Source organism: Lycorma delicatula, chromosome 2 (assembly GCF_047948215.1).
Source record: "Lycorma delicatula isolate Av1 chromosome 2, ASM4794821v1, whole genome shotgun sequence".
Classification (NCBI taxonomy): domain Eukaryota; kingdom Metazoa; phylum Arthropoda; class Insecta; order Hemiptera; family Fulgoridae; genus Lycorma; species Lycorma delicatula.
Window position 1 is genome coordinate 31,787,255 of NC_134456.1, and position 16,873 is coordinate 31,804,127.

The 16,873-nt window shown below is 37.4% G+C and overlaps 1 protein-coding gene across 3 annotated transcripts in view; it reads right to left on the bottom strand.

The window, feature by feature from the left end:
- The window catches only part of Pex1 (peroxisomal biogenesis factor 1), a 117,420-nt gene that overhangs the window by 58,073 nt on the left and 42,474 nt on the right, over positions 1-16,873 (bottom strand). For all 3 annotated transcript variants that reach the window (XR_012755441.1, XM_075358590.1, XM_075358591.1), the window contains exons 7-9: positions 14,984-15,091; positions 13,490-13,608; positions 3,742-3,840 (exon numbers count right to left, since the gene is read on the bottom strand). Coding sequence is in view for 2 of the 3 variants with exons in the window: in XM_075358590.1 (XP_075214705.1) it covers positions 3,742-3,840; positions 13,490-13,608; positions 14,984-15,091 (326 nt within the window). In the remaining variant the exon portion in view is untranslated. The remainder of the gene's footprint in view (positions 1-3,741; positions 3,841-13,489; positions 13,609-14,983; positions 15,092-16,873) is intronic.

The following is a 16,873-nucleotide window of genomic DNA, read 5'->3' on the forward strand; positions in this document are numbered from 1 at the left end:
TACTTTTCCTGAAACCAAATTGGTCTTCTCCTAACACTTCTTCCACTCTACTCTCAATTCTTTTGTACAGAATTCTAGTTAAGATTTTTCATGCATGGCTAGTTAAGCTAATTCTTCACATTTTTCTGCTCCTGCTTTCTTTGGTATCATGACTATAACACTCTTTTTGAAGTCTGACGGAACTTCCCCTTGTTCATAAATATTACACACCAGTTTGTATAATCTATCAATCGCTTCCTCACCTGCACTGTGCAGTAATTCTACAGGTATTCCGTCTATTCCAGGAGCCTTTCTGCCATTTAAATCTTTTAATGCCCTCTTAAATTCAGATCTCAGTATTGTTTCTCCCATTTCATCCTCCTCAACTTCCTCTTCTTCCTCTATAACACCATTTTCTAATTTATTTCCTTTGTATAACTCTTCAATATATTCCACCCATCTATCGACTTTACCTTTCGTATTATATATTGGTGTACCATCTTTGTTTAACACATTATTAGATTTTAATTTATGTACCCCAAAATTTTCCTTAACTTTCCTGTATGCTCTGTCTATTTTACCAATGTTCATTTCTCTTTCCACTTCTGAACACTTTTCTTTAATCCACTCTTCTTTCACCAGTTTGCACTTCTTGGTTATATAATTTCTTAATTGCCGATAGTTCCTTTTACTTTCTTCATCACTAGCATTCTTATATTTTCTACGTTCATCCATCAGCTGCAATATATCGTCTGAAACCCAAGGTTTTCTACCAATTCTCTTTGTTCCGCCTAAGTTTGCTTCTGCTGATTTAAGAATTTCCTTTTTAAGATTCTCCCATTCTTCTTCTACATTTTCTACCTTATCTTTTTTACTCAGACCTCTTGCGATGCTCTCCTCAAAAATCTTCTTTACCCTCTCTTCCTCAAGGTTCTCTAAATTCCATCGATTCATCTGACACCTTTTCTTCACGTTTTTAAACCCCAATCTACATTTCATTATCACCAAATTATGGTCGCTATCAATGTCTGCTCCAGGGTAAGTTTTGCAGTCAACGAGTTGATTTCTAAATCTTTGCTTAACCATGATATAATCTATCTGATACCTTGCAGTATCGCCTGGCTTTTTCCAAGTGTATATTCTTCTATTATGATTTTTAAATTGGGTGTTAGCAATTACTAAATTATACTTCGTGCAAAACTCTCTAAGTCGGTCCCCTCTTTCACTCCTTTTGCCCAGCCCGTATTCAACCACTATATTTCCTAACTTGCCTTTTCCAATTTTTACAATAAGGATGGTATTTTTTAAATGATGTATATTAAAAATGACATAATGTTTATGTGAATCAGCAGTTTTTCACTCTAAGGTTTTATATAAATTATTAAAAAAAATCGGTTTTAATAATTATTTTCCTGGGTGCACAACGAAATGTCATCAGCATCCAGACACAATATTTATACAATAAATAAATAAATATTAAAAATTAAATTAGAAACTAAAACCCAATAATACAGAAACACAGTGTAAATGGAAAACGCCTACAACATATGCTAAGAGCGAAATAAAACTACAATGAAATATTACAATAATAAACTAAATTAAAACAATAAAATTACTATCTGCCATATGCCAAATGGCATAAATAACTGAAACGTACTATAATAAAAATCAAATATATGACAATAACCAGATGACCTTATGAAATTGTAAAACATTCGATAACATCATCTCACTGTTTTCTAAAATAATTTGGAAGTTAGTCCCTAGTTTAAACTTTTGACACAACACCGCATAACAGACACAATCCATAAGGACAGAGTGTATAGTTAGTTGGCAGTCGCAGCAATCACAAATAGCTGCATCTGTCTGAGTCATGAGATATCCATGAGTGAGACTATTGTGCCCTATTCGCAAATGACAAACAATAACCTTCTCTTGATGGTTATTCTGCATGAGAAGCTTGATGGTGATACAGTGCTCTTAACTGGAGGAAGTTTATCGTTGATGCATTCCATTCATTTTGCCACTCATTATGGACCACCCTCTTCAGAAAACGAACATGATCATCAAGATCAATAAAATTGGTGAAAGGAGACTGGAAACAAGCCTCTTTTACTACACTATCAGCACGCTCATTGTCTTTAATTCCAATATGGTTGGGAATCCAGGAAAAGCTCACAGTTGTTACGTTGAGTTGTTTGAGAAATAACAAACTATATCTCACAGACAAGATTGTACGAAAGAAGTCTACAGCAAAGGCAAAGGCTGAGTCATTAATGCACTGATGCAAATGTCTACTGAGGCATTAACATCGGTGGCATCCCAATGAGGCTTGGCTTATTACTATGAGTTGTAAAAAGTTAGAAAGCAAAAGACGATACCCATTAAAGCCCATCAGGGCTATGAGCAGGGGGGGATGTGGTGACCGGAATTGTCACAAGGCGAGTGTCATCCCCTACGAGGGTTGGGATGTGAAGTTGAAATGTTTCATATAATTGAGTGATCAGGCAATTGCGAAATATGGTCAGTGAATTGATTTTTGACTACAAGGAACGTGTCAGCAGCAGACATTCATCACCAGATATGGGAGATTTATGGGCCTAATTCAATGAGTGACAGTAAAGTGCGTAAATGGGTAAGACTGTTCAAGGATGGGCGAGACAATGTCCATGATGAACTGTGGCCATGATTACAGACAGCTAAACCTCTGTAAGCAGACAATTTGGTGTGCAAAGTTGACAAAGTTAAAATTCATGAAGACTGGCGATTCATGATTTCCACTTTGTCTATGATATTCTCACAAGTTTCAAGGTCAGTGCTATACAAAATCATTTCTGAAATCTTGCAGTTCAAAAGACTGTGCTTACAATGGAATCCCAGGTTGCTTTCTGAAGAACACTAAAAAAGGGGAATAACTAGTACTTTAACATTTTTGACCCAATTCAGTGAGGAAGGAGATGAACTTTTGGACCACACTATTACAAGGGATGAGACATGGGTTTCTTACATCACTTTAGCATCAAAATGGCAATCAATGGAATGGCAACACACAACATCACCAGTCAAAATGAAAAACCAAACAAACAATGTCAACACACAAGATTATGGCAACTGTGTTCTGGGATAATGTCCTGACAGTCAATTTCATCCCAAAGGGACAATAATAAATTCAGCTGTGTACTGCAAGATCTTAACAAAGCTTCTGCCATACAGAACAAGCGACATGGCCTACTGTCTTCTGGAGTTTTGTCATTACATGACAATCTACGACCTCATTCTGCTGCTAAAACTCTTAGAGTTAATCAGATCTTTTAGATGGGAAGAAATGGACCCCCTCTCTGTACAGCTCGAACCTAGAACCGAGCGGTTACCACCTGTTCCGCTATCTCAAGTTTCTCAGCAGTCAGCAGTTTGACACTGATATAATGAAAACAATTGAAGATTGATTGTCTTTAAAGGTGGCTGATTTATATGACGTGGGTATAAACAATTTAGTAAAACATTATGATTACTGTTAACAAACAAGGTAACTATGCAGAAAAGAAGTGTAAAGAGTAAAGAGTGAAATAAAAAAAAGATTTTTGACAATATCTTTACTAGTATTGTTTGTATTAAAATTCGGACCTAACTAAAAAAAAATAGCCCTCATACATTCACAATGTCGATCTTTGTGGCAGAGTGGTAGCATATAGGCCTTGTAAGCTTCTATGGTGAATTAATTCATCAATCAAAAAAAAATTGTAAAAATAAATTTATTCAAACCTTTAAGAGACCTGCAATCAACTTTGGACACATATACCTTATGAGGAGGTCCAGTTAATGAATTACTTAACCATTCACTTAGGATATGTGCTCCAGAACCTGAAAATTCAAAACATACAATGATTCTATACATAAGTTACAATAATACCAACTAAACAAAATAAATAACTGCTTAATTGTAATCAGGCTTACAGCTTGTTGTGGCTGTATATAATATAAATTTAAAAAAAATAATAATATTAAAAATATCATTTTATTAGTCTATTTTTTGTCTAAATAAATGGAACAGTTGTAACTACAAAATATATCCTATTCTTCAGTTAAATTCAGATCAAATGTTAAGAAATATCTGAGAGAACTCAAAACTATTTCATAAATATAGAAATGCTGTTTGGAAGAATTGGGAACCCCAGATATGTATAAACTAGCTGTAACAATAAGAATACTTATCCACTTCAAAAAAAACAAAAAAACACAATTGAACAAAAAAGACTCAAATGGTCCATCTAAATTCATTTCCTTGCCTGTAAAAATCAACAAATTTTAAAGATTTAAGTAACATTTTATGTGAAAACCCACAAGTTCAAAATTGTTTAAATATTACAATGGCATCCTACAGTTGCATATTAGATATGTTTATAATAGCTATAAAATGGCTCAAAATTAATTTTTTTTATAAATTGTAGTTCAATAGACAAATTTGCTTTATGAATTAGAATATTAAGAATAGTATTAAATTTGAATTAATCACTCAGAAAAACATGGAATTTTATCAGTTAAACAACCACTAATACTGCACATTTCTATGAATTAAATGTAGTTGGGGAAAAAATCATATTTACAGGTCAGTGTAGATAAAGTGCAGAATAAAAAATCATATTTTACTAGTGAGTGGGGATTCTTTTTTTCAATTGCATCTATTGCTTAGATAGACAACATTTAGAAGAAACAACATTATTACTATGATATATCAGAATCATTAATAATCAAATTATGCTAATTTTATTAAAAAATTTATACATCAATAATTGTACTGTGTTATAAATTCCAATTTATGTCTTCCTCTGCAGTTGTACCACCTATACATCCCTCTATTACCAGATTAATTAAACCTAAATGACTTAATAAAATTGACACACTAACTTTTTTTTTCCTCTCAACTCCCCTGGGCCGGACCGACTTGTTGGTATTACGCCACCCAGAGGAGTGTCTTTTGACTCTAATGGGCCTCCCCACCACCGGGCTGTACGTCCGGCATGGCAGGTCGGCCCACCGGTTCAGCTCTTTTGAGAGTTCCTTATTTAGATTTGCCCATTTCTGACACCATGCCATACTTGGTTTGTCGTGGCGTGGTGTCGGGTCTTTTCACTGATCTTCCTTTTCCAATATTCCTAACTTAGAGCCCCTGGAGTCCCAAGCGGCTCATTGGAACCGACACTCCTCGACATGTCGGCCCTCCCCGCTGAGGCTATCCTCCCTACCCTAGTCTATACTAATATCCTTGGCTTCTTTCATCAACATATTTCTGGGTTAGAATCTGCCTAACATAACCTGCTACTGTGTTCCAGTAATATTCACTGCTAGTCATAAATTGCACTATATTGTCAGGTGTTAATCCATTGATGTTCTGATTAAATCTCAAAGAGGGCCCACCTATCACACATGAAAAAGGTGTGCTCCTCATCGTCAAGTTGGTCACAATACATACAGGTTGTTTCTTCTCTTCTGTCTATTTTATTTAAATAATAGTTAAATACACCGTGTCCACAGAAAAATTGTATCAAGTAATGGTCCATTTCACCGTATCCTCTTCTTACCCATGGTGTAATCTCAGGGATGAGCCGCCTCGTCCATCGACCAACACCATCATTGGTCCATTTTTCTTGCCACAAAGTATTGATTTCCTCTTTGGCCTCTTGTTCTATTTTTCTTGCCACAAAGTATTGATTTTCTCTTTGGCCTCTTGTTCTATTTTTCCTTAGACCTCTCAACCCTGTATTTCACGATGAGATCAATCAGTGGCACCCCCACAAGCACACAGTGTGCTTGGTAGGACACCATCCTATAAGCGGCCACCACGCCAAGTAGTATCCTCCAGTGTGTTCTGACAAGTTTCTCCTTGTTACAACCAATGTCTATCGCCTGATGCCATACAGGTACCGCATACATGAGTGAAGATATTATTGTTGATGCTAACAGTCTGCACTTGGATACCCTAGGGGCGTTCTGCGTTGACATTATGATGTTGAGACTCCTCACCATATTTTCGGCCCTCTTACAGATGTTATCTATGTGTTCAGTGTATTTACCATTCCTCTGGAGGATGACAACCAAATACTTCAGACTGTGAACCTCCTCAATGACATTACCGTTGATAAATACAGCAATGGGGTCTAGTACCCTTCTGCCTGTTATGGCAATACACCGACACTTTTCATATCCATCCACTCATATATAACGCGGGTGGCCGCGTTCGCTCTTTCTTGTACCTAATCAACCGTTCTGCCCTCCACAAGGACTGCGAGATCGTCCGCATAAGCCAGCAATTCCACTCCATCAGGGAAACTTTTAAGCAGGAGGTTGTCTATGTCAAGAAACCATAGCAGCGGCCCCAAGACTGATCCTTGTGGCACCCCACAGTGCATCTCGAAATGTATCCTTCCTTCCTGGGCCTCGATGCTACATTTTCTATCCTCAAGAGATAATCCTCAATTTGTCTACGTAAATAAGGGCTCAGCCCCTTTGAGGTCATCGCACTATTTATATGTCTCCAGCTAACTGATCCGAAGGCATTCCTTATATCAAGTGAGATTATCAACGGTATGCGTCTAGTACGCCAAGTTCCTCTTTTGACCTCGTCGGCCCAGTTCGAAATTCTACTGATGACCTGCACCGTGGACTGCCCCCGCCAAAAACCATATTGGTTTGCACTGATCCCGACTCCCTGTTATAATTCCTGTATAATTCTGCTTGCTAGCATCTTCTCTACAAGTTTAGCCATGGTATTTAGCAGACTCAACTGCCTATAAGTGGCGTCCTCAGCCGTAGGTGCACCTTTAGGAAGGAAGACCACTCTGGCCTCCTTCCAACATGCAGGAAAAAACTTCCTCTCTAAACCATAGCTAGCGATCTCTAATAACTCCCAGGGAGTCTTCCTGATCAAACACTTTATTACCGCTGCGGGGATCCTATCCGGCCCGGGGCTTTTTTTTAATGCCAGACTTTTGGCTGCCAGTTGTAATTCGTCGATGGTAAACCTCCTGCCCTCACAGAGTGTGGGTCCACTGTCTTCAGCCATCGTTCTGGGGAACAAATTCGCCACCTGTATCTCTGCGTTTGCCCTGTCCAGCACAGGCAATCGTCTTCCGAATCTCTTCGTCACTACGCGATAAGCTTACACTAAATCAAACATAAATTGATATATAGGTGGGCAAAAGTGAAAATATTAAGAAAATCTTGTTGGTGATGTCCTATTGATTTTAAATTTCCCTTTTATTAGTTTTTTCTCCAATAGCAATTGATGTAAATTACAGTGTACTATTAATCAACCAAACATATATTGGATATAGCTATTATATTCACTAGATATTTTCTATCCAAGTAATGAAAGCATTTACTAAAGACGGAAGATCTTTAGTTTTAAAAATCTGATACAAAGGTGGTTATAATTTAATAACTGATGAGTAAAATAATAATTTCAATGCTGTTCTGCACACAGAAGGCAGTCTATACTTTACAAAAACCTACTGAGAAAAATGCATCTGCAGCAGACTACCCAGATGAAGAAGACAATCGTTAGGTGATGAAGTAAGATTGAAGTTTACAAGTGGTTATCCTGAGTCCTAAAAAGTCTACTCACAGGCTAACTCTTGAACAGAATGTTTAAAAAATCTCTGAAGAATTCAACATCAGACTAAGTTCAAACATTACATTCCTTTTTCTGTACATGGCCAATTAGAAGATGGTCCTGAAAGAAAGCTTGTTTTGCAAGACAGTGTTAAATGAAATAAGAGAAAGAGGCATTGAATTGTTTTCTAAAATAATCTGAAGTAAAGGGGCCAATTACAAATTATCTGACCACATCAACAGTCACAACAGTACTTATTGGTATGTAAAGAATCATAGAACTGTCTTTGTAAACAGCTAAATTGATAGCAATGCTTCTAGAAAATGAGGGGCAATAAAAATACCATCTAGATCACTACAACATAGATGATACAACTGATGAAAATTCAACAGCAGATCCTAGTTTGTCACAGCACAGAGTGGCAGGGATTAAAGGGAAAAAACACATCAGAGTGATGTCCTCGGAAAAAGAGGAGTCCCCTCCTTAGGGATTTAAAGAGTTAACAAGCAAACTTAGGTGTGTGCTGTTGCTTCTCAAGCAAAACTTAGGCTCTGCAGAAACAAATCATGCAACATGAAAAGGTACTGGCAATTTTCAATGGATTGCAGACTTTGACCAGGTACTCATTGCTGGTGATAGTCATCACACAGGCGATTCAGACTGAGCCTATTCAAGAGCGCGGATTAGAAGGCATTCTGGTGGATGATTTGAATGATACTGAGATATTGAATCAATTGCCATGAAGGTGGCCATCAGCAATAATGAATAAAGTCAGACTGGTGAAGGTCCTAACTGAAGAAAACAGCGATACTTGTACTTTTGTGGATATAGCTCATGAAAGAAGTGATGAAAACAGGACTCAGGTATCTAGATTTAAGCCTGGGGACATCATATGTAAAGTATCGTCTCTCTTGGGTCAGGAGAGTAAATATATTACTTACTATAATTCGTCTGGTGCTGATAAGAGAATCCATCTCAATAATTTTGAGGTTGATAAGATGGGTCTTGGCTAAGATGGCATCCCTGGTGTTCATACTGCCTGGCGGTACTATTGGCATAGCCATCATGAAGATCTTAATATACCTTTCAGGAAGAGTGATGCATTGGTAGTGATTGTTGCAACAGCCCCTACTGATAAAACAGGTTGGTCACAGTTGGTTAGACGAACAGCTGTAGAAGGCAGCAGAGTTGTAGTTGTCAGGTTGTGTGGGAAGTCCTATGCAGATCTGGAGAAGACCATGAAATCTTTTGTTACCACTGATGAAGCCGGGGAAGGTCCTCTCGTTACGAAAGTGGCCTAATGACAAAATACAGGTCAGGATAAAAGGCCATGAGAAGGCCTGGAATTTCACCATTGCGCTCCACGTTAAGGCGTCCAACCTCCAGGTGGACTTACACCCGAGGAGATAGGCGGACGGTGGTGCAAATTAGATATAGAGATGGACACCACCAAGCAGGAAGTCAGAAAAGCGTTAGAGAAGATAACTAGCAAGTCAGAGGATTTCCGTATCACGTCATTCAGGCACACTTATGGGGATTCACGCAATGCAACAGTAGTCACAACTTTCCAAATGGTGAATAAGTTAATCAATGAACGAATAAAGATTGGGTGGGTTCACTGCAGGGCGTATATTAGAGAGCAAAGCGACTGTTGCTTCCTGTGTTGGAGGTCTGGACACTGGAGCGGAATGCAGAGGGCCCAATCGAGTGGAACTTTGTTATAATTGCAAAGGTCACAAAATACAGAAATTTAGGGAGCCAAAAAATGTCTAGATTGTAATTCAATTACCCACACACCAGAGGCTTGATGTGCAATTCTCGAAAGCATGATTAAGGTCGTCTTATCGAATCCAAATAGAAGCATCATCTCCCACAATCTCATTGGAGAACTGGCTAGCAGCTTGGGCACAGACTTTTTGATCACTAGAGAGCCCAATTAATTTACAGCAGTGAAGAGTGAGTGGTGCTCCGATACGACCGAAAATGTAGCTATATGCTGTGTCAGCGGTAGATGGGGCTACCATCTGTTCTACAGAGCCAAGGGAATTATTGCTGTCGAGTTGTCAGACACGCTATTAATAGAAACCTATGTTAGCCTTAATTGCGGCTTTCACAAATTCAAGAACTACATGTGGGGTCTCAATGAAGTTATAACAAAATCACTGAAGAAAGTTATTCTAACGGTTGACTTAAATAGTAAGACTGTTATCGCTGGCAGTCTTTATACTAATAGAAGAGGGAAAATATTAGCAGAATTGATGATGTCAGCAGGTTTATACTGTATGAATGATTAGATGCCAACATTAGATCTTACCATTTTGGATGGTGGCTGGGATCACTCCAGTTGCAGCTGGAGGGTCCTACCAGATGAGACAGTTAGTGACCATTTTGCTACATAGCTAGAAATTGAAAACACCTGATCAAAACAGCTGGAGAGCAGAGACCGCCGCAACTAACACAAACAGTTGTTGATAATGCTGTGAGGCAGTTAACAGATGGACGGCTGTCACCTGAAGTTCTACAGGGGCTAATAATACACAAGATTGCTCAGATACCAAAGATTACGAATAGACACCACCCGATATATTAGTAGACGGAAAATATCGCATGGCTCAGGCAAAACCTAGTGTCTGCAATGTAAAAAACAGTGGCTGAGATTGGCAGGTGGTGAAGAGTATGAAGATGCGGCTAGGAGATATGTTGATGTGAGACGCATATTAAATCTTGAAATCAAACAAAAGTGATGAAATGGTGTGAACTATGTGGGGAGCTTGACGTGGATCTGTGGGGGTAGGCCTACCAGATCACTATGAAGTGTTTTGGTAGGTGATTGCTCATCCTTGCAGAAGAGTCAGCGAGACATCAGATACGTAAACTCTTCCCCAGGGAGGAGAGTGGCTTTACAGAATTAATAGACAGCGACAGGAAGAGATTCTCGTAGGATGAGGTAGTCACGGCGATTTTAAGGTTACAGGATACAAAGAGCTCTGGGCCGAATGGCATTCCAGCCACGGTCTTGAAGGGTTGGGCCAGGAAAATACCATGGGAGCTGAGCGATATCGCCAACTTTGGTCTTTAGAGTAAAAGCTTTCCCAAATGTTGGAAGGATTCTAGGTTAGTCTTCCTGCCAAAGACGGCTGATATCGGGGTTAACGCAGACTATAGATCACTGTGTTTAATCAATAACATGGGTAAAGCCGTGGAGAGGATTCTAGCATCCCGCACAGTTGAGGAGTAGGATGCAGGTGCTGGCATCCATACCAGTTAGTATGGTTTTTGGCAAGGGTGCTCTACAGTACAAGCCACTGAGAGAGTGATTAGCTGGGCTGCTGTAGACAGGGAACCTGGAGGACCCGGAAAATTCCCAGTTATAATGTTGGACGTACGAAATGCTTTTGGGTCCCTTATGTGAGATTCTACTTTGTCAGCATTGGTAAGAAAGGGAATCAGCTGCTATTTCCGAAGGCAGGTGGCTGAGTATCTGACGACTAGATGGATCGAGGCTGACTCATTGGGTGGCAAGTTGAGGTTCCAGGTCTATGGAGGGGTGCCTCAGGGTTCAGTACTGGTCCCCCAGTACATATTGTACATATTGCGGCTATTAGTGTATGGCAGAGTCCTTAATCTTCCCATCCCAGTAGATTCTCATATGGTGGCATATGCTGATGACCTCGTCGTCCTGGTAAGATGGAGGCAACTGGTAAAATGGAGGCAGACATAGAAGAATGAGGCAACATGGCTTTAACTAACATCAGAGAGTGGATGATTAATCATGAATTGGACTTGGCCCCACAGAAATGTGTATTTATTACTTTGACTAGAAGACGACATATTGGCAGGGTAGACTTGAGGCTGGGTGATTACTCCTTGCAACTCAAAGTATAAAATATCTAGGAGTTAACATTGACAGATCCTGTAAGTTTACGCAGCATATTCTTGATAGCTGTGCTACATCGAAGAAGACATTAAAGTCTGTTTGAACATGCTGCTTTCGACACAGTCTGCCCCGTGGGCCTCTAAAAATAACTTAATAATGTCAACAGTCATGTCCACTGTGTTGTATGCTGCACCAGTGTAGAGTGCTGCTATAGGTGTTAGAAGAAATCTGGATCAGCTTCAGAGAATACACCAATGTACATTACTGGCTGTAATATGCAGATACAGGACTGAGTCATATAACATAGCTTATGAGTCATATAACTGGCATCGGTCCCACCGATTGACATACAGGTGAAGGAATGGATGATGTGACATGAAAAGACAGAAAGACGTAAAAAGCAGTTACAGCCATGAGAGAGGGCTGAAAGGTAAACTGGGTGGGTGACAAGTAGAGGTTCTGTCTGGATGACGTATATATGTGGATCATTAGGGGCCATGGTGAAATGAAGTTTTTCTGACCCAAATGCTCTAATGGCATGGTGCTTTCGAGTACTACTTGCACAAGTTTGAAGGTTAGATTCCCCCTATTGCATGTATTGTAGCAGGGTGGACATGGCAGAACATATGATCTTTGAGTGTGATGAATAGAATCTTCAGCACAGGCAGGTATTGACAGACTTCAGCCAGATAGTATGATTTCGTTTGTTTTGGTCTCAAATGAAAACTGGAGGGCATTTGAAAGTGGAACTGCCATGCTGGACATAACGCTGGTATGTGGGGAGGCCCCCATAGAGTTAAAGGACACTCTCCTGGGCTAAGCTTTACTTGATTGTATGTCCGGCCCAGGGAAGTAAGGGGAAAAAAAGACCACTAGACCCCATATCCATGGATTTTACTTTTGGGGCATAGTTGAAAATAAAAGTAAATGCTACCAAACCACAAACAATTAAGAATTAAGCACTTGAAAGTAGCTATTAAAACTTCTTTTGAAGATTTTTTTTATGCAAAAAAGTATGCTTAAGTATCCCAGATTATCTGCAGAGATGTATCAAAATAGAAAGAAAACAATTTGAGAAATAATGTAATAAATAGTCGTATAGCTTCAAAATGTTTTCTCAACTCAATTTTTACGGTTTTTTTTCCAATAACTTTACTTACAATGGGAAGCAGTAATCCGTACAATATATTAAAAATATAAAAAAAATCTAATTAAATTAATTTTTGACTAGTTATATGATGAGTTTTACCATTAGACTAACCTGGTGAGTTAGTTTTCTTGTGAAAAAAAGTTGTAATAGTGTCAACATACAGTAAATTAAATATATTTCCATAATATTCTTTTAACCAGATGTGCATTTAACTCTCAAACAATCATAGCTATCAAAGATATTCAAATATTTATTAAAACTATTTTGGCTATCAACTGATGATTTAACAATCAGAATTTATATTGAAATATAGATTTTTAATTCCTTCAAAATGTTTTTGAGCATTTTCTTTTCACAATTTTATTTCAGTAACCATTAACCATAACTATATTTTGGATTTAATATGGCAAGTAAGTCTTTAAGCTAAAAACCAACAAAATATCTACTAATGATTTGTTTTTTAAAAATCCTATTTAATACACACATAAGATTTTACTTATTCAATCAATTGGTTAGTATAACCAATCGATTTTATAATGCTTAAGTAAACACATATGCTGGAAATTCCTTTTTTGTACAGCATAATCACTAAGGTGTAATGGGTAATGATCCAAATCTCATTAATTACATACGGTTGCCCTTAATCAATACCAACTCATAAAGAGCCTGTGAGCAACAAACGTTAATGCTTATAATAAAAATTGAAACTTCGCAATGATTCGATTAGTAATATATTCAGTATATTCTCAGTTAAGATAACTAATAACCCTAGTCAAAAATTCATAAAGTATACAATTAAAAATAACATATCTCAAAAAGATGAACAACTTATTCTTATATTTAATAGCATACCAAAACATTTATATATGCTTACCAACACACAGTACATTATTATAAAGTTTAACTGGTACATCCTCAGGAACAATGGAAGAAGAGAGTTTCAAACATTGATCAAATGATATCAACCCTTCTTTTACAATATCACTTAAAGTCCTGAAAAACAAAAGAAAAAACTTACTATTTAATGAAAATAGACTACAACCTTTCTTCATTTATTGAGCAATATGAAGTCAATATTAAATATTCAAATGTAATCACCTTCTGATGAGAGGAGTTTAACACACAGATGATTAATAATATGTTGATGGGAACTTATAGAGTTAGTAATGGTGGTAAAATAACAGTATTTTGCAAAGAAAAGCAATACCTGAGTACTTTAGATTGAGAGTTAAGTATGTCAAACTCAAACCCTCCCAAACACATAAAATAATGCTTGGACACGAGAGAATTTTCATTTCAAAACTTTAAAAGTATCATATATTATTAGCGTTTATGGTTATAGCAGTTTTGTACATAAATATTGGTCATAATACATATTAGAAAGAAAATAAAATGCGAAGTTGATCACAAAGTTACTATTAAGTTCATTTTGGAATTCTAAGAGAAATACAGGAAGGATGAATTAAGAATGAAGCTATTTGAAATGACAGAATGTAACTCCGCAAGACAATCTAAATGATATAAAATCATCAGGTAATCATACATGCAGTTTGTAATCTTACAAAATTTCTTATTGTGTCTATTTCTACCTTTGTTCATTATTTTTCTATATAATCTGTCAGTTGGTTTAGTATTGTATCCATTATTTTGTATCTATTATATTTATTTATTTTAATACTTTACTTCAATAAATTGATAGTCAACTACATATTTGTATGCTATTTGGCATTTGGTTTCTTGTCCATTTTGAATTTATCTGTTTTTATTTCTTTTGTCCCCATATTACATGTTTTATATTGTAAAATATAATGTCAGTAAAATTCTTCTCCATATGACCATAAGATATCAGGTGAAATACTGGCTCATATAAGTCTCATAGATTATCTGTTTACAAGTATTTATAATATTATGACAAAAGTAATTTTAGATTTTACTTCGGTTAGGTTTACAATTTTTTTTATATATACAGTTGACAAAAAAGAGAAAAGCTTAAAAATAGCTGTTAACTCTTAAATTACCATAAAGCAGATACATTAGATTAAAAAAAAAATCAGTATCCTAAATATGGATATTGAAAATTTTACATTGTATTATGAACTTTATATAATGTTCCAGCAATCACAAAATCATGATGTGACTGGGACCTGACTAAATCAAAGACTGTTTTATAATTACTTTAGTATTAAAACTTTTTAAAAAGTGTTCATACATAGAAAAAAAAATTAATATCATTAAAAACATAGCTAAGTAGATAATCCAATCAGATCATTCATTTTTACAGCAACTTCCTATGAATAAACTATAATAATAGTATTATAGTTATCAAAAAATTAAAAGAAACAATGAAACATTCATGAAAAAACTTTACCTAGATAAAGACATAATGGGTATCTGTGCAACATTTTCATTTATTCTATTACTTGATTCCTTATCACTGTCAGCTTCTTCTGTAGTACTTTCATCAATCTCATTATTACTGAAATAAATTACAACATAACAATGGTAAAACAACAAATACTTTCTTTTTATTAAAATAAATACATTAATAGCACATTAACTTATAACAAGTAAGTTAATTATATACTATAGTTAATAATATACTAATAAACATGTAACCAATACATTAGTATTGGTAATTTGATGATGCAATATATAGATTACTCCATACTTTCAAAAAAATAAAATATTAGCACGTATAGTGTAATTGTGGTTTAAAATATAGATTAAATCTACTCATGAATTCATTTACTTCTATATGTAAACTTACTTACCTACTAGTCAACACCCGTCCTTGGCTGTTGTGCCATTTGGCGACATGCTGACCAATAAAAACAGGCTTCTGTGAACTTTGGACTCTCATCCAGCTGGGTATGGTCCAGGGTCGGACAATATCTCAGGTGAACAGCATCCACTGCCCCACAACCACACAGCGGGCACTCAAAAGATGGTAACACATGGATGTGGTGAAGGTGCAAGCAAGATAGTTGCAGCCAGTTTTTAGTCAGAAGGAAGCTATGCTGACCACACGCTGTAGGCCAGGGGTTAATTGCAAGTGACCAAAGTCTCCCATCTCCTACTAGCAGCCATCTCAGAGTGGCACTGTTCACTCCATCGGTCGACCGCCATGTCGACCAGTGCCCTGGAGGAATGCAAGGACAAGGGACAACTAGGCTGGGGTAGAGTCGTTCCTAACTTGGCCAGTTTATTGGCCTTCTCATTTCCAGATATGTTGACATGACTGGATATCCACTGAAACATCATCAGTATCCACCTGAAATTTCTCAGGCTTTCCAATCTTCTTCTACACTCAACTGTCCTTCTGCAGTTCATTTGGGTGTTGCACGATAGATTATGTATAGCAGCTTGGGAGTCAACCAAAAACACAGCTTTCAAAGAAAAAAACTAGCTTTTCCAATTCAGCCGCAGCGGCATGCACTGCTTCAACTTCACCATCATAGTAGCTAAGGAGGAGCACCTACGGCTATATGTCCCTGGAAAAGACGGCAGTAGTACCCAGCTCCTGTTTCTCCACTGCCTCAGATTGAAGACCCATCGGTGTAAACATGAATCCATTCATTCTTTGGAAATTCCTTGTGGATGGTTTGTAGGGCTAGCTGCTTCTACTCATATTGTATGGAGGCGTTTTGGTTCTTGAGTTCTTGAGTTTGTAGCTAGCTCGAGGTAAGTGGTTAAAGAAATCCTGGCTTGTCCACAGGTGAAAGATCATATTTCTTTACAAGTTTCTCATGTGCAGTGAGTGGAGCCGTCTGTCTCCTCAGACTAGAAGCAGCTTGCTGGTAGCTGGTCCATCGATGCTTCTAGACTTACCTGAAATGCTCCCAGAATCTCAATGCTACCCTTTTTCAGAATGATTGTAGGGGCTCAATCTGAGTCTGTGCCTCTATGGCTGCAATAGGGGTGGACTTAGCTGCGCCTGTGATTACCTTTAAGGGTGTATTTTGAACGAGGTCGAGCTTGATTAGTGTGCTGGCTGTGACCATCACTTCACTTCCATGTACTAGCACAGGTCTTATGTATGACTTTCAGGCAGTTTTGAGAACACCCTGATTTGCATCCCACCTGACAGTCTTCTTAGTAGGCGGGTTCTTTTTACTGCCTTTTCCACACAGTGGTTCACAGCAAACATCTATCCAGTTGAACTGCTAAATATTTGGATGCATTGGTTTCCTCCAGCACTATTCCATTGTACTGGAGGTGGATCTGTGGTATTTTTGTTGACAGACAGAGAAAAGCTGAA